Raw genomic sequence first — 24,080 nt, 5'->3', positions numbered from 1 at the left:
GGACTTCGGGTTCCCTTGGGTGATGTCACCTGTGAAGGGTTGGCTAGGCTCTCCTCCTGGGGTTGTGACTGTTATGGAGCTTGGTTTCTAGCTTGCAGGGATGGCAGGTGGCTTCACTTGCATTCCAGTAACAGTAGGCCTGCAGGATGTTGGATTTGACTGGTCTGGACTGTCTTCCTAGGATTTCAGCACGTGGGATGGTAACACTTTGTAGGGACAGGGACACGCTGGCACTGGTACAGCACTAACTGTTGCTGTGATGGTTCCAGGACGAGGCCATTGTGGGCAGCAGCTAACTCCTGAAGAGCTACCACTGGACATGAGTGCTCCACTGTTCCACATTCTCAGGATCTTCTGTGGTGGAGACATGCCTGACTGAATGGTCTTTCCGTCCTGGCCTGCACCTTCTTGGCCAAAGGAAGGCAGGCAAGTGATATGGGAGGTAGCCACAGGGCCTTGTCTTCATCTGCCTGGTGACATGCAGGCCTCTGGGACTCTGCAGACACGCCAGGAGAGGGGAGCTGGGAACTGCAACAGCTGAAGACACCCACAAGGCTGGCCACCTGCTTCATGTGTGCACAGGTGTGCCAGACAGCAGGTTGCCCCCTGGGAAAACTGATATGGGAACTGTTGATTTTCAGGAAGCCAGAGCTTTAGGTGACAGACATGTTCATGCTATGGGAGAGGCTCCCACCAAAGACATGGATGGAATCACATACCATGACTGCTATGCCAGCTGTCTGACAGTCTCTAGACCCAAGCTTGCCTTTAGAAACAGTCGATTTCTCCTAGAACATCTGCTCAGGGTCTGGATTTCTTTCCTACAAGATGGAAATACTGGCTAATATTATAGGTGGCTGAGGGGACCCTGATGGACACTAGGAAATGCAGAAATGGAAACCTCTATTAGTTCCCCTGTTGGGAACTTCAAGTAGTACAACCACCGTGAAAAAATTTGGCAGCTCCATAAAAAATTAAAAATGTAAATTGCCACATAATGCAACTATTCCACTGCTGGGTCTCCATACTCACAGGCCTGCACACAAATGCTCAGAGCACTGTTTCTAGTGGCCCAGAGAGGGAGGCAGCCCAAGTGTCCACCGGAATGAATGAGCAAGGGAAATGGAACATGTATGCACATGGGCCACTCAGCCTTCAAAAGGAGGCTCCTGCACATGCTTCAGTGAGAATGGACCTGAGGCTATGACACTTGGTGAGAAATGCCAGTCACTAAAGGATAATCCACTCAAGAGGTCCCCTGAGGAGCCAGACTGAGACAGAAGAAAGGTGGGGGCCAAGGGCTCCAGGGGACAGGGAGTTTGGGTTTAATGGAGCAGAGTCTGATTATATAGATGAATTTGTGAACTGAACACTCACAAGCGGACAAGAATGGTACACTTCCTGTTTGTGTGTTTAAGAGAACCCTACCTGTTTGACTGATGACAACATAAAGAACAGTGGTGCCTGTGGGAAGCAAGTCTCACGATCCCTCCCACTTCACGGCCTTTCTTGGTTGATGTCTGCCCTCCACTCCATGCAGGTGGTGGCCCCTTGTGTGGGCGAGCCCAGCGCAGAGATGGTCATCAGCCGAGCTTGAGAGCCTCATGAAACCCTCTGCCTCTCTTGGCTAAGGAGGCTAAGTGACAGACTGGGTAATTACCTTTTCTCACTTGGGCAGCATGTGAGCCCTCTTGCTGTCTCACAAGCCAGGTCAGTGAAGTTGTCTCAGACAGGCAGGCTTGGGCTGGCAGTTCGTTGTCCATGGTATCTGAACTCTGCTTTCCAGATGGCATTGGATAGTGTTAACCTTTCCTCTTGGCCTTGGGTACCCTTTTCTGTTCAGTGTCCACAAGATCCTTGAAGAAGGTACTTTTCTTTAGCCTTACCAAGGCCACTATAAAAAAGAGTGGCTGGGGTGGGGGATATGGAATTTAGGGCTTCCACGACCAGATGCAGATCCTCTGGTCACTCTGAGGACTTGATTGTGGCTGCTTTGGCCCATGCTGTTGCTTTTGGTGCAGCCTGTGTGTCCAAGCCAGAGGCCTCTATGACCCTTTCCCTGGACACTGCTCAGGTCTCCTGTTGACCAGCCACAGGGTGTGGGGGTGGGGGGAGGGGTCAGGATTAAGCTGAGGGAGGAAGCCTTTATGAAGAGTTTTGTGGAGTTCAAGTCTGGGCCCAGGAAAAACAACAGTAATTTGAACAGTTTTACCCTGTGTGGCAGTCTCAAGGCTTGTGCTCACTGTTCAGGCATTTAGGCCTCTCTGCTGCTTGCCTTAGGGCCCAGGGCATTTCCATCTAAACTTGGAACAAGGACCCAAGGCTGGGCCTGCTGCCGGTGAGCAGATCTGGGCTGCCCCCTGGTGGACATACTACAGGCTGTTGGCGGTGAAAGTGAGGCATCCAGGGTTCTGTCTCTTCTTGGCTGTGCCACAGATTTCAGGGTTCAGATACCTCTAATATTTTTTTTCCTTATTTTTAGTTTTTTCGAGACAGGGTTTCTCTGTGTAGTTTTGGTGCCTGTCCTGGAACTCACTCTGTAGACCAGGCTGGCCTCGAACTCAGAGATCCACCTGGCTCTGCCTCCCGAGTGCTGAGATTAAAGGTGCGTGCCACCACCGCCTGGCCTGATTTCAGGGTTCAGAAGGGGAAGGCCTGGGCAGGACCCCACAGATCCTAGCCACTGATAGTCAGTGGCTAGCAGGGAAGCCCTACTGGAGGTCTGAGTACTTATGGGATAGAAATGTCTCTGGGAACAGGACTGAGGGAGCTCGAAGCCTCCCCTCACTCCTGCCCAGGTGATGGTGTGAAGGAATCTTTCTGCGCTGTCGGTGACAGCTCATCCATTGTCTCTGAGCAGTGGGATGGGTTCTGGAGGGACCTAGTGGAGTAAGGCCTTTCTCAAATCCCAGAGAAGGAAGGGCCAGGCATACTGATTGGGAAACCAAGTCTAGGTCCCATTTTCCCTGTTTATAAAATGTGTCAAACAGTCCCTTCACACAGATGTGGGGACAGTTTATGTGAATCCACAGTAGAGGGTCTGGAACAGTGTCCAGCAGGTAGGAAATGATCTGATAGCCCTGGCCTTGCTCACTAGAAACAAGACACCGTATAAATGTGGCCATGGTCATGGTGGACTCTGTTGGGGTGCAGGACAAGCACAAAAGAAGTGACTTTGTGTCCTCATTATCTTGTACTCTCCCATTGCACACCTGATTTGATCCTGCTTTGGACATACTGTAAGACAGGTCCTTTGAGGATGACTCCTTAAGTGGGGAAGGGCAGACTGGTGACTGGTCACAATAGCATATACAACGACATGCACTGTCTCAGGGACAGATCAGAGGCAGCTTCAAGGCCAGCAGGGTGGCAGCAGTGTCCACACAGACTCCAACAGCCCTGACCAGACCAGTCCGGCTGGCTAGTTTTTATGTCAACTTGACACAAGATAGAATCAACTAAGAAGGAATCTTAATTGAGAAAATGCCTCCATAGGATTAACCTGAAGACAGGTCTGTAGGATACTTTCTTGGTTAATGATTGATATGGGAGGGTCCAGCTCACTGCGAGCAGTACCACCCCTGGGCTGCTGGTCCTGGGTACTATAAGAAAGCTGAGCAAGCTCTTGGGGAGCAAGCCAGTCAGTAGCGTTCCTTTATGGCCATTGCTTCAGTTCCTGCCTCCAGGTTCCTGCTCTGACTTCCTTCAGTGATGGACCATAGCCAGGAAGTCTAGGAAACAAACCCTTCCCTTCCCAAGCTGCTTTTGCTCACGGTGTTTTATCACAGCAATATCACTACTAAGGCATGGGCTGAGATCCACCCAAGCAGAACTCTGCTGTTCTATAAACAGGTACGGGCATCCACGCTGGGTTTTCTGTGGCCCCACAGCTCTGTAGGAGTTGCCCTGCACCACTCCATTTCCATCAGGGAGCCAGGCCCTGAACATTTCTCCCTGGCTAGTGGGCACAATGCCAGGAGTCAGCAGAGGGAGCTGCAGGCTCTGTGGTGGTCGGTTTTTGTTCCCTAGGGCCAAAGGCCTATAGGAGTCAGCAGGGACCACTCTGAGTGTCCTGCATCTGGGCAATCTCCTACAGAGGTCCCCCAGTAGACCTGTGGCTACTTTTCCCAGTTCTGCGTGAACTGGGCTGGGCTCTTCCTACTTTCAGGGGCCTGTTCCTTTCAGTTGTTACCCTAACTGCCATTTGAGAAATCTGGAAAAAAATATGAATCACACCATCCTGGTTACTATGATGCAACAAGAAGTCACGCAGCTGAGGCAGTTCTGATGAGTCTGGCGCCTAAACTCGTCTGTCCGTCTGTCCTTCCTGTTGGAAACCCCAGCAGGACTTGTGCCACCATCACAGCAGGGGGCAGCACGTGGGCTTTCAGCCTTGCATCCTGCCAGGGCCTCACCTGGGACAACTGGAGTAGCCAAGAAGCCTGATTCAGGGCCCTTAAGCTCCTGCTTCCTGCTAGGCATTAGCGTGCAGTCAGCTCAGGGATGGTAGAACCAGCCCAGCGCTGTCTCTGGACCTCCCTGCACTGTAATCCATGTTTCTTCTTGTGCCCCTCCTGGTAGCATGCCAGTTTTCCTGGCCAAAAACTTCACATTTCTCAGTAATAGCGCTGGTATAGTCTTGTCTTCTGCCCACAAAACTCACAGTATCTCCTACCTCCCATGTGGACAAGAGCAAGCATGTGGGCTGACCTCAGTTTTCCTTGTCAGCCTGACTTACAGCACAGAGTTCATTCCACAGGAGGACTTAGTAAGCAGAAGGAAAGTCAGCCTCCAGGGTGGGTGTGGGGATGTGAGGATGAGTTGACTGTGAGTCCATCACCTCCAAGGCATTGCCAGATGAGGTATGGGCAAACACTACCAAGGCTCGCAGTCCTTCCATGGCCTCCCACCTCCCCCATGGCAGTAAGTGCAGTACCTCATATGTGGAGCCATCGGCACAGCACAGCACCCCATGTCCCTGACGCTGGTCTCGAACCCAGTCGCCTTCATACTTGTCACCATTCCTGAGGGTTAGCACAGTACAGGACCCTCAGCCAGGAGCCAGGTGGTTGCAGTGACTCAGACCTACTCCTCTGACCAGGCACAGCAAGCACACCGGGCCAAGGCAGAAATAGGCCCCGAACAGATGGTCTGTGAGCTCCTGCCTTGCCAGGGCTGGCTCAGGAGGGCTGGTGACAGGCGGGGACATGTCTGCATGTACCCCATCTCCCCCATGGCAGGACCCACTTTCCAGAACATGCTGGGCCCTGTGCAGGACGTGTTTGGCTTCTGCTACTCAAACAGGAAATGACAGAGAAAAAGAAATGGGAGAGGTGACTGCCTGTCTCAAGAGCAGGTGTGGGGTAACAATCCACCCAGGAGCCTGAACACAGGCTTGACGTCTCCAACCCTCTGCCTCAAAGATAATGGCACTGCTGGCCATTGTCCTTGCCCAAACCTAGGTCCACCCTGTACCAGCCTGACACAAAGGTGCTAGGCCCTGGGTTCAACAAGTGTGGGAGGAGGCAGAGACAGACAGACACAGACACATACAGAAACAGCAAAGGCTCAGAATATATTTAAGGCCTGGCTACTAGTTAGCACTTCTACATACAGACTCTACCTACCCAGACCCCTATCGCCATCAGCATTCTATTAGTTATACTCACTTAAAGATCATCTGCCCACGGCCATGTCTCTTGTTGTCATGGAAGGAACCCTGGTACACCTGCCCATCCTGGTCCTCCAGAAACCCCTGTCCTAGTGAAGGAACCAAAATATACCAACTTCACTCCACACCTCCTGCTGGTGATGACCCTTTTCTCCCCTAGCCTCCTGGAGGAACATGCCTGCACCCAATTCTGGCAGGAAGATGGGTTTAGAAGGCTGAGTACCAAGGCCCTCTCTAGAGGCCAGGCTGCCTTCTAGGCCTGCTGACTAAGCCTGCTCAAACAAGAGTGGTAGATGCATTTAGGGACAGATAATGCCACTGCCCATGTCAGCAGGGCTGATAAAAATGATCCAGATTAGCTGTTACAGCTTCTGAATGGGGCTCCACAGGTCCTCCAAAACCACCTGTTTTTTGGTGGACAGCTTAGATTTATGATTAAGAGTCCACTTGTTTGTTCTTATGTCTTGAAATTAACACTGTATATGGTGAGCAAAGAAGTGCTCTGCCTGAGTTCCCCTGCAAGGCTTGTCAACCCAAAAGGGCAAGGAATTGTGAATGAAGGTGTGGCCTTGTTGAACTGTCAATACTCTCAGGTTCTGGACAATTCAGAAACTCAAAGGTATTTCTGTTCCCTAATTCAAGCAAACCTGGAGAAAGAAAAGGAAGTTCCCTCTACATTCATACACACTAGAACCTGCTAGGTTCATTCACAGGGTTTGGTTTACAGGCAAGGTTGGGCACTTTCCACAGTGCCCGAAGGGACAGGTACCCCTTCAATCTGCCTCTTATCCTCTTTGGCTTGCAGACCATACAGGAAGTGACTGACTCAGGCTCTAGGGGGACCTGAGAGTTCCAGGGTCACTGGGACCTTGGGAGAGTGGATCTGGTTAAACCATGGCTGTAGCAGCAGGAACGACCACTCTGAAACTGGAAGACCCGCCTTAGGACAAGGTAGAGGACCCATGGTTATCATTAAGTAATTGTAAGTGGTGGATGGTATAGCTCAGGTATGACATGTCCCAGGATATGGTAAGGAGCTGCTCCCTGTACAGGCTCTGATGGGCTGAACTGCCCCGTGAGCAGAAAAGGGGGTGCCAATCCCTGTCTTTTCTAAACTCAGACAGCTATGTTAGTGGCTCTGCCATCTGAGTGCACGGCCCCCAAGCCCCTGGGCACCAGACCTTCCCTCAGGCCGTGGAAGAGCTCCCCTTCATAGTGGCCTCCAGCTTTGTACTTCATGATGCCATGTCCTTGAGGCTCTCCTAAAACAAACTGTCCAGAGTAGGTGTTTCCTGGTGTAGATAAGAGGCAAGAATCAGGTTGTTTTCTATTTCTATTTCTCTGCTATGCCCTAACCAGCGACAGTGGAGATGCCATTTTCTTTTCTTTCCTCCTCCTTCTTCTCTTTTCTTTCTTTCTTTTTTTTTTTTTTTAGTTTTTTGAGACAGAGTTTCTCTGTGTAGCCCTGGCTGTCATGGAACTCAATCTGTAAACTAGGCTGGCCTCAAACTCAGAGATCCATTTGCTTCTGTCTCCTAAATGTTGGGATTAAAGGTGTGTACCACCACTACTTGGCCTGAGGTGCCATTTTCAAATGGAGGTCTCTGTCTCTGCCTCTACATGTAGAACAGGCTGGCCTCAAACCCACAGACATCTGCCTTTGCCTTTTGAGTGCTGAGATTAAAAGTGTATGCTACCACACCTGGCTGGTGTCTGTCTCTTTATCTTACTGTTTGGTGTGGACTGCAATGGACTAGCATTTCCTATCCTGGCTGAGATGGCAGACCATTCTAGGAAACCCTCTCTGTGGCATTGATGGAGAACAGTGAAGGATGAGCCTTTTTTTCCCTGCTCTTTAAAAACAACTGAATGCTGAGCCCAAGAGAAAAGTTCCCCTGAGCACCAACAACCTGCTTACTGTGAGGCCTAAAACTCTAGGAAACACCCCTGGCCACTGGCATAGATGTCATGGAGCAGTTTGCCCATCCGAGGATACAGCATGACTGAAATGTCTTTTATTTGTTTGAGTGCTGGGATTAAAGGCATTTGTCACCACATCTGGCCTAAAATATCTTTTCTTTTTTTTTTCTTTTTGTTTTTGTTTGGTTTTTCGAGACAGGGTTTCTCTGTGTAGCTTTGCGCCTTTCCTGGAACTCACTTGGTAGCCCAGGCTGGCCTTGAACTCACACAGATCCGCCTGCCTCTGCCTCCCAATTGCTGGGATTAAAGGCGTACGCCACCACCGCCCGGCAAAATATCTTTAATGTAGAAGAAAACTGTAACTTTGGGATGGTAAATCTTTATTCCAACTAGGTGTTAAGGAGAAGACCAAGCTGTCTCAAGAGGTAAGTGCAGAGCCTCAACTAGGAGTCCCCAGGGCACTCTTTCACTAGGTTAGGCCTTCCATGGGCATAGAGGTCACCCAAGTTGTAGGCCTCACACTGCCTTGCCCCAGCCTGCATGCTGTTACTCTCTCATTGGTGGAACCCGAGGCCTCCTGTTTACACACAGCACTTTGTGTGTCCATAAACTCTCTCAGAGTTTATGGGAACACAGTCAATAGCCCACCTATGTCCAATGCTAACCTGACCAGGCCCAGTGTTGGTAGCCTTCCCCAGTGATTTCTCCATCCACAAATTCACCTTCATAATAACTTCCATCTTTAAACAACAGCTTCCCATGACCTGGTAAGAGAAATCAATGTGCAGTCAGCTGGTGAGTGAGAATGACCATAGACCAACCCATGCCAGCTGAGCTCATTTTTTTCAGAGTTAAAACTTCAGTTGCTATGGTGGTGCATGTCTGTAATCTAGCTATTCAGGAGTCTGAGCCAACCTGGGCAACTTAGTGGAAACTCCTATAAACAAAACACCCCCCCTCCCCCCGAAACATTCCCGAATGCCAGCTTCTCAGTTGGAATGACCACAGAGGCATGAGCCGTACAGAGACCTTGCCTCTATCCAAATGAGGAGAGAGGACATGTACGTGCATGTGCCCATGCATGAGCGTGCCTATGGAGACTGAAAGTGGTGTCAGATCCCCTGGAGCAAGAGTTATGGACTGTTATAAGTTACCTGAGATGTAGGTGCCAGGAACCAAACTCTGGTCCTCTACAAGAGCAGTAAGCACTCTTAACTTCTGAGCCATCTTTCTTAAAAGTGGGTGCTTGGGGCTGGAGAGATGGCTCAGCAGTTAAGAGCACTGGCTGCTCTTCTAGAGTACCTGGGTTCAATTCCCAGCACCCACATGACAGCTCAAAACTGTCTGTAACTCCAGTTCCAGGGAATCTGGTACCCTCACACAGACATACATGCAGGCAAATCACCAATGCACATACAATAAAAAAAAAAAAAATCTTAAAAAAGATGGGTGCATTTCAAGTAGCTCTGACAACAGTTTTAGATATGAGTCTTGACGCCTGCTTACAGGAAAATAATCCTTAATGGTAGTACAAAAATAAGAAACGTATGTGTGCAGGGTGGTGGTGGCTCACACCTTCAATCCCAGCTATCAGGAGGCAGAAGTAGGCAGATCTCTGAGTTTTGAGGCCAGCCTGGTCTACATAGCCAGTTCCAGGACAGCCAGGGCTACAAAGAGAAACCCTGTCTTGAAAAACCAAAACACAAAACACTAAACAAAATGTGAAAGGTATTGAGGATAGACTAGTGGTAGAGCACTTGCCTAACATGTACAGGCCCTGGGTTTACAAGAAAACAAAAAAGTAAAAATAAAGAGTCAGATATTGGTGCATGCTTTAATTCCAGCACTTGGGAGGCAGAGGCAGGTGGATCTCAGTGAGTTTAAGGCCAGCCCGGTCTACAGAGCGAGTTCCAGGACAGCCTGGACTGTTAGTTACACAGAGAAACCCTGTCTGAAAAAAAAAAAAAAGAGAGAGAGAGAAAGAAAAGAATGGTAGAGGCTGGGTGCAGTGGTGCACTTGGAGGCTGAAGCAAAAGGATTCCAGGTTCAAGGCCCACCTGAGCTATATAGTAAGACTGTGCTTCAAAACAAACACAAAAAACAAACAAACAAAAAAACTATAAAGACGGGGGGGGGGGGGGGGGGGGGGAAAGAAAAAAGAAAATGAGAACATTTTGGTAGCCAGTAGATATGAAAAGCCCTCTAATGTACTGAGCAGAAAAAAAAATCAACAAATTAAAAAAGTCCTAGAACGTCTAGACCCAGCATTTTTCTGGTGTGTGTGTGTGTGTGTGTGTGTGCTCGCGCGCGCGCCATTCCAGGGAATGTTTATTTTATTCTTCTTTCCTCTGTTGCTTAGGTTTTCTAAAAATATGGTCATTTCTTCTTCTTTTTTCTATGTGTAGTCCTGGCTGTCCTGTAAATCGCTCTGTAGACAATGCTAGCCTTGAACTAGAGATCTGTCTGCCTCTGCCTCTCAACTCTCAAGATTTAAAGATATGCGCCACCACCACAACCGGTTGGTTTTTTTTTTCTTTTTCTTTATTTCTTCTCTCTCTCTCTCTCTCTCTCTCTCTCTCTCTCTCTCTCTCTCTCTCTGAGACAGGGTTTCTTTGTATCGCCTTTAACTAAAGAGATCCGCCTGCCTCTGCCTCCTGAGTGCTGGGACTAAAGGCATGCACCACTACAACCTAGCCATAATGCCTTGCGTGCATGTAACTCATCCATGCTGCTAAGAGAGGCAATAGGAGGCAGCCTGCTGATAACACAGTTGTCTTTTCCCAGGAACCAAGAGATTCACTGTCTCAAAGCATGTGAGACATTCAATGTCTACGTATCTTCTGGCTTTTGTCTGGTGGTTTTCTATAAATGCTGCCACAGACATGACGGAGAGAACAGGGTTCTTTCTCTTCCTTGTCTACCAATTTTGTGTCCCATCACCTCCCCACACCCCGACAGTGTTTGTCTGTGCAACAGTCCTGGCTGTCCTGGAACTCACTTTGTAAACCAGGCTGGTCTCGAACTCACAGAGATCCGCCTGCCTCTGCCTCTCAAGTGCTGGGATTAAAGGTGTGCGCCACCACCAGGCGTGCGTCTGGCCTAACTTTGTTTCTTAATTTCTTTTGGAATACAGAGAAACTCAGGCTGAAGACTAGGAGCCTGGGTGTGCAATAACAAGCACACAGCATGCCATGATGGTGTGTGTGCGCACACCCGGGTGAGTGTGTGAGCGAGGGAGAGAGATGATGGTGCGTGTGTATGCGCACCTGTGAGTGAGTGAGAGGGAGAGAGAGAGAGAGACAGAGACTTGGATCAATTGCCTCACTCTATCCCTCTCACCAATAGTTCCAGCACCCACCAGCACATGATGAGCTCCAAGCCTACAGGAACTGGTTGTATACTGGTTCCAGCATGACTGGGGCAAAGTGGTACCAGTGTGCAGGGACATTACTGTCCCTTGCCTGCCCAAGCTTCTCAGAAAACTGGCTCTGAGTTGCAAGGGTATTATGGCCTCTGGAGTGACCAGAAGCTTCTTACCATGTTTCTTTCCTCCCTTCCATTCTCCTTCATAACGAAAGAAAGAATTTGGGTATACATATACGCCATAGCCTGTATGTGGAAAAAAGATGAACAGTGACCGTTTGACATCAAGACGCAGAGATGGTGCAGCTCAGGGTCTGGAGTAGTTTGCAGGTCATTTCTAGTCTCTCAACTCTTTCAATATGACAGCATACTTCACCTTGATTAACTGCTCAAGATGTATGGGGCTCAGTTCTGCTTACTGCTGGCCCACGCTTCACTTCTCTTTCCTACATGGACATGCACCAAGGAAAAGGTAAGCCCAGCAAGAGGAGGACCAGGACAAAAACTGATCGCAGGCTCTTACGAGGGTTTCAATAGGTGGTGGTGAGGGCAGAGCAGCAGTGGAACGGCTTCAGTGAGGATACAGAGAGGAGCCCACCCTGCCAGGACCTTCACCATCCTCTTGTCCCCACGGAACAAAAATCCACACTTATCCCTAAGGACTCCTGGCTAGCCTCATCTTTTTATCTTGCGGCTCTGAGACACCACACCCAACTCCCATCTCTCATTGCTTTCTTACCTGCAAGTCGCAGCCTGGGGCGGAGAGACAGTAGCATTTGCCTGGACTCTGGCCTCATATCGACCCTATTTCTCCGGTTTTAGGGCAATTTTCCATCAGGCTGCATTGGGTGGACCTGCATTCCCAAGCCTTGCGTGCTCACCCTGCCTAGCCAGCCTCTACTCTACCCGGCCCCCTAACCCAGGGAGGGCAGGCCCAGAGCCAGCAGCCTTGACCACGCCTGCCGGGCACCCGAACGCGACCGAAGCCTGTCTGAGGAGCAGGCTTCACCACTGGCGTGGCCTCAAGTGCCAGCCTTGCTCTGCAGAGCGACCGAGCTCCAGAGGGGATACGCAGTTTGTACCGTCTCGCGGCGGACGTCTTGGCGAGTGCCGGTGCGGTTGGAGTGGAGCCTGAGTCCGATCGCCAGTCGCCGACATCTTGCCGCCAAAGGATCCCGAGCAACCATAAAGCCGCTTGTCATTGGCCTCCGGTTGCCACGGGGCGTGGCCAGGCTCTGTCTTGGAGACCGTAACATCCGAAGCAACGGTGTCCGGTCCGGCGCCCGAGGACACCACTGCGCCTGTGCAGCACGGCGCATTTCCGCCAGCCCCGTCCTTCCGCCGGGAAGCACTCCCGCCAACGGCCTCGGCGTCCATACAGGAAGCGGAAATGGTTGGAGCTTGGGCCCCGCCCCGCGGCCATCTTGGCGGCTGGAGGCGGTGCCGTAGGACGGAACGGAAGTGCCTGTACAGCTTCCCGGATCCCGAGCCGAGCTCTGGCGGCCGCCCTGCCCGCCATCCTCCTTCCGCAGCCGTGAGGGAGACCGCGGCTCGGCTGCAGCGGAGCTGCGAGGTGCTGGGGTTGGGCTGGTGGCGCGAACCTGGCCGGGCGGCACATCACCGCCTTCCTCTGGACTGTCAAGGCCATGAGCGGGCGGGCGGGGCCGGGCAGTGCCTTTGAGGCTGGCGAGGGGTTGCCAGGGGGCCGGCCGATTTCCGGGAGGGGTCTGCGAGGGAACTGACGAGCGCTGCCCATCCCGGCCGTGGGATATTGGAGAAAGGAGGCCTGTGGCTGCCCGTACAGCTCAGAGAGTCCGGGGCGGGCATGCGTTAGGTGTCCTCTTGCTGTCCCACCACCGTGTTCGGTTTCGAGGCAAGCACACGTGTAGGAATTAAGCCTGAGGGCGAAGACATTACTGAATGGATTGAAGGGGTGATGGTTAAATGACTCTAGATTATATGGTGACATTAAGGAAGTAAAACCTCCAGCTCTCCAGGCTGTACTTTCAGCATCGTGCTGATAAGGCTACATTGTCTTCCTTGGCAGGATATCAGTGCAAGAGGGCTCCCTACCTTTACACTAAGAACCCCCAGTGGCTTTTCTTCCTTCACTCTTAAGAATAGAGACTAGTTGGGTTGAGTTTTCAGTTCACAATGTGGAATTCCTGAATAAGTGCTCAAAAGAACATCAGTAATCCAGACTCTGTCCCTTGGATCCTGGTGTGCGTGTTGGGGGATTAGGTGCAGTGGAGGTAGTAGAGGCCTGAGGGAGATCCCGATGACCATCCTCAAAGGTGGGAGGGGCCCAGGCTGGAAGGGCTGTCAAAGAGGAAACAACTCTTGGAGCATGCAAGTGCTACTAGGCAGAGAGCTTTCTCCTCTGTGCCATATTCTTAGCTTAGAAGTCATGGAGTGCAGAAACTAGCCAAATAATGGGCTCTAGAGCAAGGCACGGGGAGAATGTCCTGTGTGCAGTACTTGTCTACCTTAGAACAGTTTTTAATCTTGCTTTTTTGTGATGAAACAGAGCAGTTTCAGTAGGTATGTGACAGGCACTGCAGGTTGTGAGGCCTATCCAAAAACTAGATGAGCTCCCTCAAGGAGCTTGCATTCTAGTGGGAGGAAGTTGAGTGCTTACCAGAAAGGAATTGGAAAACAATTGTTAAAGGAAGCCAGTGATGTGACATGGAACTGGTGGTCAGTTTGGACAGCTTGGAGTGCTTCTCTGACCTTCTGTCTGAGTGAAGAGAAGAGGACTGCATATAGAACAGCTGGGCCTCCCTAATCCAGGAACAAGTCTGACGTGTTGAGAGGCTGGCACTTGCTTGAAGCCAGGCTCTGAAGCTTCAGCACAGGCTGCCATTAGATCCTCATAAGAACCTTTGAGGAAGGCAGTGAGGCTCTCGTCCCATTTCCAGATCCCAGCCCTGGGCACTCTTTAGTTGCCTTCATCCCGACGGGAAGTGAGTGCAGCACTGGGATCTGAAGCAGGCAGTGGGACTCCAAAGGTCACAGTCTTAATCTTTATGCTGCTTCTCTCAGCTTGTTAATTGGCAGTGAGTTTAATCAAGATGCAGATCAGTGTTTGTCTGATGATCAAAACTCGAGTAGTGTGTTTTTGATACGTTTGTTACGTATCATCTGAACCAAAGTCTTAAGCAGTCAGTTCAGCTTAGAGTACATACTTTAAAGGAATAGCCCTGTTTTTTTTTAATGGTCTCACTATATAGATAGGCAGGTCTGGAACTCACTCTGTAGACCAGATGGACCTCAGACTCACCTGCCTCTGTCTCCTGAGTACTGGGATTAAAGATATGCACCACTAGGCTTAGTATTTCCTTTTCAAGATTACTCTCAATTTAAGCAAATGTGTTTTAGTGGTAAACACTGTAAAGTAAGGGAACATTTGTGTATACCGTAGGGTAAAGAACATGCCTAAGACAGCTGTTTTTTTTTTTTTTTTTTGAGGGGGGCAGTTGAGATAGGGTTTCTCTGTGTAGCTTTGGAGCCTGTCCTGGAACTTACTCTGTAGCCCAGGCTGGCCTTGAACTCACAGAGATCTGCCTACCTCTGCCTCCCGGGTGCTGGGATTAAAGAAGTGCGCCACTACTGCCTGGCACATTCACAACTCTTAATGCAGACTTGAGTCTGGCCTGTGTAGCTACTGAGGAGACTATAAGAGTACCCATTTGCCATCCAAGGTCACATTCTGAGGTCACTGACATCTTTCAAAGGATTTCCAGGGTGTTCACATAGAGGCTAGGCCGGAAGTGCTGGATTTACAGCCCTGCTGCCCTACTCAGGCTGCCCTGTTCTGTGAGCCTGATTTCTTACCCACTTTGGGAGCTGAGACTAAGCTCAAGACTTGCTGCAGATTGAAGTCTGCTTATATGTCTAGTTTTTAAAAGAGCATCATTCTGCACATGATGAACCTGAGACTGATTGTAGCCAGAGAGTCTGCTGAAGGTTCTCAGCTGCTCAGCATAGGTAAATTTAAGTCATACTTGAATCACAGTTTGTTTCTTCTCTTCACTCTTTGTAGCAGAAGGAACTAGGACAGGTTCAACACACAGATTTGAGAGGATCAGGACCATAAGATTCTTCCTGCCTGCCTTTCAAGTAGGATTGATGACCAAGGCCCTGGTCCCTTAACAGTTTCCCTGAGTCCATATCTGAAGAGCTAGGTATCCGGCCAGGCCCGAGCTGCTGCTTGGCCTTGGTCTGCTGATTTGTCCTCTGTGAAATTGAGAGTGATGATGCTTTTAGCTGTTTAGGTTCTGTAGTGAATTCTGCCTGGGATCCCAGCAGCATGTTGAAATGGCCAGGGGCAGATAGGGTTACATTTAGTTGCCAGATAAGAAAGGGGCAGGGACTGATGGGCTAACTGCTAGTCTTGATAGGGAGAGGACCTGGCTCTGGGAGTATGGATCCAGGGCAGAACATGGAGAAGACAGGATGTTTGGTGAAAATGCGAAAGAATGCTTTGGATGAAATGATTGGTCTGTAGAGGGGAACATTTTCACATCCCGAATGCTTTTTTGTTTTTAAAGTATCTTGTGTTTATCTCAGTTACAGAATGTCTGAAGGGGACAGTGTTGGAGACTCTGTCCATGGGAAGCCCTCAGTGGTGTACAGATTTTTCACACGGCTTGGACAGGTAAGTGGATTTGTAGATCGTTAATAGAAATATTTGGAAGAAAAACTGACAAATCCTCCTGAAGGGTGAGTTGCTGTTTCACAAAGAAAAGTTAAGCTACAACTTGGCCTGGGTGCAAACTTTTGCTTTCAGGGTTTGGCTCTTTTCTTCACCATGAGTACCTGTATTATGTGTTCCAGAAAAAGGTCCGGTAGAAAGGTCTGGACAGTGGGGAACCCATCCTGTTTTTGTTTTGCTTTTTATTTTTTATTTTTTTTACAGTCTTTACAAATACTGAAGTCCTTCTCTCTTCTCCGCTCTTCCCACCCCTTCCCCTTCCCCTGCCACCTGCATCCACTCTCCTGGCTCACTTCACCCTCCTTTGCCTTCATGGGCTTGTTGAGTGTTGCTTCCTGAGGGTGAGCCTTTCATGTTGGCTCAGGTAGATGTAGGTCATTATGTATGGCTGTGTCTGAGGCTGCCTCACACTGTATCTAAAGTCTGATTCCGTGAGCTGATGATGACTCAATTAAAAACACCAAACTTTTGCCAAGTAGTGGTGGCACACACCTTTAATCCCAGCACTCAGGAGGCATTGGCAGGCAGATCTCTGAGTTCAAGGCCATCCTGTTCTACAAAGTAAGTTCGAGAATGGCCAGGGCTATATATATATAAGTTTAAAAATGCTATAATTAAAATTTAAAGTTATATTTCAAAATTAAATGTGAAATTTTAACACATGTGTTTATAGAAAAACCAAGAGTTTCCTTAGTAATAGCTGTAGCTGTTTTGGCATATCTACACGCATATAAGCAGTCAAGCTGTGGTCAGCCACTTACCAGTGGGGGCAGGCAGGGCCAGTGCAGGACTGCTGGGCAAGTGCAAGGCCCTGGAGTCTTGAGAGAACATATCTGGGTCTGGGGAGATGGCTCAGTGGTTAAGAGGACTGGCTGCTCTTCCAGAGGACCTGGGTTCAATTCCCAACATTCACATGGCAGCTCATAACTGTCTGTAACTCCATTTCCAGGAGACCTGACACCCTCATATATACAGATACACATGCAGGCAAAACCACCAACGCACATGAGAGCATATCTGGGGCAGGGAAGAGACCCCTTGGGAAAATAGGTTTTGGGGTAGACATTGAGCCATGAGTCTTACAGTATGGGATGATGAATTTAAGATGTGTGCTTTTTCCTTTGCAGCCCGAGTCCTCTCTTTGGGGTTAAGTTGGTCTTCCCTGTAATGATGTTTCTGGGCTAATGCAGTATAGCACAATATTTATGCTTGATTATTTTATAATGTTTTTCCTTAAGAATTGGATCTGTTTCAGGAATTATTGCAGGTAAATATTGGATTAATCATAGTCAGTGCTTCATGCTGGTATATATTATATAATCTCTTGCTGTTTCAAGCATCTCTTTAAAATTGAAACCCAGCTATACCAGAAAGGGCACTTTGTAGTACAGTGGGTGTTGTGGGCTGATGTTATGCCTTTAATTCTTGCCTTACAGATTTATCAGTCCTGGCTGGACAAGTCTACCCCCTACACAGCTGTCCGGTGGGTCGTGACACTGGGCCTGAGTTTTGTCTACATGATTAGAGTTTACCTGTTACAGGTAGGTGTGCTCTCAACTGTTTTCACATTGTGTAAATGTGCTGTTGGTTGGGGTGTTGATTGGAGGTATATTAAGGGTGTGGTCTGTAATAATTACATTCAGGTTAGTGGGAAATGTAAGAAAAGTTTCAGTGTGACCACCTGTTTAAAGAAGATTGGTTACAGTCTGTCCTGACTTTATCATATTCTCTACCTAGAGTTCCTAGATGCCTAGGTTAGTCTTGCCCTTGCCCTGTGTCCTTTTCTGGGTAACAGACCCTGTGGTATCCCTCAGACCTTGCTGTGTGTCTCTGTAAGCACAAGCTGATCCCTGAAATCTTGAATGGAGTGTTAAAGACTCAGGGTACCATGAGTGACTTTGGTGTTCACCTGGGTTTAGCTGTTTCTGAGCTACTTCTATGTGGCTAAAGCAACATTAATAGGGTAATAGATAGAGTAGCTTAGGCAGTTCTGCAGATCTGTAGGCTGGCTGTGGACACCTTGAACAGGTGGCTTCTACTCAGACTTTTTGTTTGGAGCCTGTTACTTCCTAGTTAGACACTTGGTTTCCAAGAATTCCTTGCAGACCTGGGTTAGAGGCTTTTAATGTCTAAAAGTCCAGAGGAAAGCAGCTTGGAGGCCTCATATAGAGTATTTCTCCTCTGCAGCCATGAAAGGTGATTTCCTCATTTAAAGCTCCTTTCTTCTATTCATCCATCTATCCACCCAGTATTTAGAAGGACATTAGGACATGGGGCAACACATTTATTTACTGGATTCATTGATGCATTCACTACTGTGTGAAATTCTTCAAGTAAATGTAGAAACTTGTCCTTTATTGTTTCCATTTTGAATTTATTTCTGTGACTAGAAACAGTGTTGGTTTAGCATGACATTATGGTGGTAGGCTACTCTCTGGTTTATTCTAGAAGGACTTAATCTGTACTGCATGTCTGAAATTAGTGTTGAATTTCTGTTCATTGGAACTTGGTCGGTTCACTAGTGGAAAGACTGGACTGGCAGCCTTGGGGTGGGGGTGGGGCATAGCACACAGGTTGGTTGTACTCTGTTCTGAATCAGATTTGTGTCTGACCTGGCATTCCTCAGAGCTTGGCTTTATCAAACATGATAGCATATGTGCATAAAATTGACTTTTACATCTAGCTTCTAGTTGTCTGACTTGAAAATTTTTTAGGCAGAAAAGTTTCCTTTTGTTTGTATGAAAAGTACAGGCCTTTAAAGGTGTACGGTTCAGTTCTGGAAGTCAATGAGGGTAAGCTTGATGCTTTAGTGTACTAATGCAGAGACTGCAGGGATTCCCAGTTCTTTGTCTTCTCTGGAAAGTTGGGCTTGAAAACTTTACTCTTGATTTCTTGCCTGACGTGGTAGTGCAGGTCTTTAATCCCAGCACTCCAGAGGGAGAGGCAGGCAGATCTCTGAGTTCAAGGCCAGCCTGGACTACAGTGAGGTCCAGGACAGCCAGGGTACACAGAGAAACCCTGCCTTGAGAAACCAAAAAAGAAAGGAAGGAAGGAAGAAAGGAAGGAAAGAAAGAAAGAATGAACGAGCAGCACTTTTCTCTGATTTCCCAGTTCTGATTCTGGATTTCTTCTGTGAGGCTGACATTCCAAGTGGAGTGTTTTGATGCTGTCTACATGGACTGCCAGCTGCCGTGTGTGTGTAGTCATAGCTGACAGTCTGTTGTAGACTCCTTGTGAACCTGTTTGCTCACAGAGGTTTTGAGGCCAGGAGTACACTTGAAAGTCACACAGGTACCCAGCCCACATTAGCCCTATGGGGCAGGGCAGTGTCTTGTTGAGGAAAGCTTTCTTTTCTGCTATAGCCAGTCCTCATCAGGACTGTGGCTGACTGTCATGCACATTTGCCTGGACCCTTAAAGAAGTTTGTTACCTGGGCTGTGGGTTGCTATGGTCATATCAAACCCACAAGGTAAGTTGAGGTAAATGGTCACTGTGGAACATGCATTTCAGTCCTAACCACTTCACCTTGAGTAAACCATGTTCATAGTGCAACAGAGCTTCATGGGTACAGGCTCAGTGAACTGGTTCCAGCTGGCAGTGGTTGTTGGGCTGCTCATTGATGATGACTTTCCTTCTCTTCCAGGGTTGGTACATTGTGACCTATGCCTTGGGAATTTACCACCTAAACCTTTTCATAGCGTTCCTTTCTCCCAAAGTGGATCCTTCCTTGATGGAAGACTCAGGTACAGCAGGGGCCATTGGGGTGTTAGTCCAGGTTGCTCTATGCCTCTACTTTCTTGGGATAGTCCATGGGTCAGGGATCACTTGGACCTGGTTTGTCATATTTGTATGTGCTTGCAGTGTCTGGATCAGGATGAATTTGTCTATAGGATTACTCGTTAAACCCTGTGCGGCTGTGAAAAGGTTCTTTTTTTTTTTTTTTTAAGGTTTTCTAGACAGGGTTTCTCTGTGTAGCTTTGCGCCTTTCCTGGAACTCACTTGGTAGCCCAGGCTGGCCTTGAATTCACAGAGATCCGCCTGGCTCTGCCTCCCAAGTGCTGAAATTAAAGGTGTGCGCCCCCACCGCCCGACTAAAGGTTCATTCTTGATCCCCGTTTTGCTTAGGAGGAAACAGAAGGCCTGGGTTCAGTAACACATCCAGAGTCACACTGCAAACATGGGACATGTGAGCAGGGAGGGTCTGCTCCTCTGCTTCCTGCTTCAGAATTCATGTTAGGCACCTCCGGTGTGACCAGAAAAATACAGAAGAAATGCAGCACAGATCAATAGAACCCTGGTTGCCAGGAGCTAGTCTAGGCTGAGGGCATTGGGTACTCCCTGGTTTCTGAGTTGAAATGTTGTTGGTGTGTTTTTGTGCCAGGCTTACAGGCTTATGTTGTCCCCAAGTGAGGCCAGCTTTGGATTGTGGTTGACAGATAATGAACAGTGGCCTTTGCAGGAACTCTGCTTTCTTGGAGGGGATGCTTTAATGTTGATTTCAGATTGGATGATTAGAAGCATATCACCATTTAGGGGAGACTTGATAACCAGGAGCATTTCCTGTAGATTTCAGCTTCTCTGTCTGTAAAATAGGATAGATGAGAAGAGGCCTTGCACTTGGTAGTCCTGGTGCATAGGCTGTCCTCCATAGGTTTTGTGGACAAGGACAGTCTTGCCTGCATTCTTTTTTTTTGTTTTGTTTTTTGTTGGTTTTTTTTTTTTTTTTTTTTTTTTGTTGTTGTTGTTGTTTTTAGACAGGGTTTCTCTGTGTAGGTCTGGGTGTCCTGGAACTTGCTCTATAGACCAGGCTGGCTTTGAATTCAGAGATCTACCTGCCTCTGCCTCCTGAGTACTGGGATTAAAAGTGCGCCACCACCGTCCAGCTTTTTTTTTTTTTTTTTTTTTTTAATGTGTGTATCATATGTGAAAGTCAGAGGACTTACAGAATTTGGTTCTCTCCTACCATGTGGATTCCAGGGATTGTCTGACTTGTCAGCCAAATGTCTTTATCTGTGGAGCCATCTCAGTGACAATTTATTGTGATAATGGCTGAGCCATCTCAGTGATACTTGTTATTTCCTTGTGATAATGGATTTCTGTGTATTCCATGCTGGCCATGAACTCATCTTGCTTCTGCCTCTCAAGTACTAGGATTATAGGCATGTACCACTATGTGGCCTACTTTCTCTCTTTACTACTTGTTTTACATAAATGTCAGTTTATCTTTGTCTTAGCTTATATAACTATGTAGTACAACAAATGAAAAATCTGTGTGAAGTTGAATTCTTTTTTTATGCATTTAAAAGGTGCGCAAGTCTTTTATAAAACAAGTCTTGCCAAGAGTTACCTGCAGACCCCACAATTTATCTCTGGTTGAATAAAATTTGTTGCCATGTGTGAGGCATAGTAGTTCATAAGCATTTAAGGAAGACTTATAAGTGGGGACAGCAATCAAAGGTAAGAGGCAGATGTTTCATCTCTAGCTGATGTTTTAACTTTCAGATGATGGCCCTTCATTACCAACCAAACAGAATGAGGAGTTTCGTCCCTTCATTCGAAGGCTTCCAGAATTCAAATTTTGGTGAGTTGAATATTTTTCTATTGAAAAATAATACATCTATATATACCTAATTTTTATAAGCACATAGAAATTGTCCATATATGGGGATATGGAATGACATTTTGGTACACATATATTGTGTAATGGTCAGGGTTAGAGGTATTTTGAAAGAAGGCCAGCATTGTTGCTCACTGCTTACCCTCTTGTCTACACGTAGAAGTCATTTCTCCTGACCAAATCATACCTTATTTCTTCAAGACTTTTGTGAAAGATACTTGGGCTGTTAAAATAGACCAGTTTTTGTCCCAGTTAGTTCTTGGTTTCTTAACAAAATGAAAATTTTGTTGTGCTTTGTTTGCATGTGGTGTGTATTAATCTGAAAGGTAATGGCAGTGTTGGGTATGGGGGTGGGTCACAGGGCTCTCTGGGGGAGACCACCACTTCACATTGCTTTCTCTTGGGTTGGCACAGTAATCTAGAGTTAGTAGATGAAGCTGGTTCCATAATGAAGGGTCTTAACAACTGTTTTCCAGGCCTTGTGCCTCCTGTAGGCACTGCTGTTGATTCAAGGCCATCTTGGGAAAGTTAGGCCTTCCAGAGCAGACACCCTGGAAGTGCTAGGAGACCAGGAAGAGAGTAAGTGTAGTGTAGCTCCTTTTATGACTGTCTTTGAAAAGGTCAAAGCTATGGCCTCCTGGCCTGTCTTTCAGACCATCTGCTCCTGGAGCACAAAAAGAGCCAAAGTCTTTGTTGGCTCAGTAAATTGAATGAGCAAACTGAGCTCTTCGAGTGTTTTCACCCGTGGAATCTGAGTGGGATGTGATCTGGAGAGGAAATTGAAGGTGGGCAAGGAACCCCCAAGGAACCTGGATGTTGTTGTGTAGGAAAGAAGAGATTGTGGGGATTTCAGGATTATAGAGCCTGACAAGAGGTGTGATGATGGTGGCAGGGCCGTGTGCTGGGGTGGGAGGGCACTGTGCTGTACGTCAGGCCTGGGTTAGTGCTCCAGATGGCAGTTCAGGTAGCAGGCGTGTGGTACATTTGGCTTTCACTGGGATGTCTTACACTTTGTTTAAGTTTAAGAAGTCTTGGCTTTTCAAAGGCTAAGAGGAGGACTTGTTTGTGGTTCAGTATGGTACACACAGACTGACTTGACACTAGTCTGATGTTTCTCTAGTGGGTGCCTCCGAGCAGGCAAAAGGCAGGGGTGGCTGTGGAGACCAGAGCAAGTTGACAGACGCCTGGTGCTCCTACAGATCATACTAACTTCTCCCTTTGCTTTAAGGCATGCAGCTACGAAAGGCATTCTTGTGGCTATGGTCTGTACCTTCTTCGAGGCTTTTAACGTCCCAGTGTTCTGGCCGATCCTGGTGATGTACTTCATCATGCTTTTCTGTATCACAATGAAGAGGCAAATAAAGGTAAAGATAGCAGCCCTGCTGTGCAAGATGACGGTTACCAGCCCGTGACTGCAGTATCCCTGGGAAAGCATGCTTAGGTCTTAGTGCTGGGCATTGCCTCCTGTGTGTGATTACTGATCTGTGCATAGCTTCTGGCCAAGGCCAACGAGTCCCAGACTACAGACCCTCTGTGAAAGAGAACAAGTGGGCCTTCCTGGAAGGTTGCTGGAAGCTGAGTAGGAAAGCCCTGGGTAGAGCCAGGTTGGGCTTGGGCCTGTAGTACCTCAGTGGCTCTTTCTAGCTCAGAGCTCCAGGTCCTGTGGTAGCCTGCTAGAGTGTTATGGCACATCCTCAGATTGGAGGTGTAGCTGAACCCTTAGCTCTTTGTAAATGGAGGGTCATGAAATATTTTCCAGATGTTGGGATTTCAGACAAGCCTCTAGTGGGTTAGAATTTCTGGAGCACATTGCTAGCCTCTTGACTTCAGATGTGACAGGCAGAAGCAATCGAGGGGGTGCCTTTGGCTATTCAGATCTAGGGGAAGGGCTGAGCAGGAAACTGTTTTGAAGTAACTCAAGTTTGTTTGTTTGTTTTCCCAGCACATGATTAAATACCGGTACATACCATTCACACACGGAAAGAGGAGATACAAAGGGAAGGAGGACGTGGGCAAGACATTTGCTAGTTAGAAGCTGGACTGAATCTGTCACACGTATTCAAGAACGGTTTTGAGCCATTGTAACAATGCCTTTTTCTTCACATAAAGTAGCTGATTATGAGGAAGTTGAATTTTCTTTTTAAGAGGAGCCTCAATGATTTGTATCTGAAATATCAGGTTCTTGAGGAAACTGGCATTTAAACCAAATTGCATTGATTTCTTTTTCAGTGATGTTCATGTGTTTGAAGTGGACAGATTTATAGTGAACCAGAGGCTTGGGAGGCCAGGTGGGTGGCAGCGAGCGGGAGGGAGGATGAGAGTGCAGCCCTGCCTTCCTGACCACGCTGAGGCCACTCCTCTGCGCCAGCCTGCTTCTTACCTGTGAAAACGAATGTAACACTTTGAGGGTGATTTTCACGTAGCTCTGTGGGGTTCTCATGCCAGTTTCTGAATCTCATCTCACTAGAGATGTTTTTCAAGTTGGCCTCTATCATAATGACTCAAAACTTTGTTCTTAACTACCATGATTGCTTTTGAGGGCCTGGAATTATAAATATATATTATATTTTAATTGTTTGAGATTATTTTGACACTTTCCTTTGATACGTAACATATTTTTCTTTTGATTAATTTAAACTTGTTCTCATGCAACAACCTCTAAGGAAACAGAACTAGCTAGAGCACACCAGGTTTGGGGGTTGTCACATGGCCTTTTACTTCTATGGGGAAAACAGAACCCCTCCGCATGTCAAACTTTTTGATGTGATAAAAATAATACTCTAAACATTTTACTA

General features: G+C 47.9%; 2 protein-coding genes across 12 annotated transcripts in view; one reads left to right on the top strand and one right to left on the bottom strand.

Annotated features, from left to right (window-relative positions):
- Morn1 (MORN repeat containing 1) overlaps positions 1-12,288 on the bottom strand; it is a 59,604-nt gene extending 47,316 nt beyond the window's left edge. For 4 of the 11 annotated variants that reach the window (XM_006992390.4, XM_042272270.2, XM_076565809.1 and 1 more), the window contains exons 1-6: positions 12,037-12,275; positions 11,129-11,200; positions 8,257-8,355; positions 6,853-6,963; positions 5,670-5,760; positions 4,937-5,024 (exon numbers count right to left, since the gene is read on the bottom strand). In XM_006992390.4, coding sequence (XP_006992452.1) covers positions 4,937-5,024; positions 5,670-5,760; positions 6,853-6,963; positions 8,257-8,355; positions 11,129-11,200; positions 12,037-12,112 — 537 coding nt within the window. In that variant the 5' untranslated portion in view covers positions 12,113-12,275. Of the gene's footprint in view, positions 1-4,936; positions 5,025-5,669; positions 5,761-6,852; positions 6,964-8,256; positions 8,356-11,128; positions 11,201-11,693 lie in introns of all 11 variants that reach the window. The other 7 variants (XM_042272273.2, XM_042272272.2, XM_042272274.2 and 4 more) reach the window with 7 other exon arrangements.
- Rer1 (retention in endoplasmic reticulum sorting receptor 1) lies at positions 12,218-24,077 on the top strand. Its single transcript, XM_006992391.4, has 7 exons — positions 12,218-12,527; positions 15,524-15,611; positions 17,105-17,209; positions 19,312-19,411; positions 21,171-21,249; positions 22,514-22,649; positions 23,228-24,077. The coding sequence occupies exons 2-7, from the start codon at positions 15,531-15,533 to the stop codon at positions 23,315-23,317; spliced, it is 591 nt and encodes a 196-aa protein (XP_006992453.1). The 5' UTR covers positions 12,218-12,527; positions 15,524-15,530; the 3' UTR covers positions 23,318-24,077.
- Positions 24,078-24,080: the final 3 nt, after the last annotated feature.

Source organism: Peromyscus maniculatus, chromosome 2, assembly GCF_049852395.1.
Source record: "Peromyscus maniculatus bairdii isolate BWxNUB_F1_BW_parent chromosome 2, HU_Pman_BW_mat_3.1, whole genome shotgun sequence".
Classification (NCBI taxonomy): Eukaryota; Metazoa; Chordata; class Mammalia; order Rodentia; family Cricetidae; genus Peromyscus; species Peromyscus maniculatus.
This window is presented reverse-complemented; position numbering and strand designations above follow the sequence as displayed.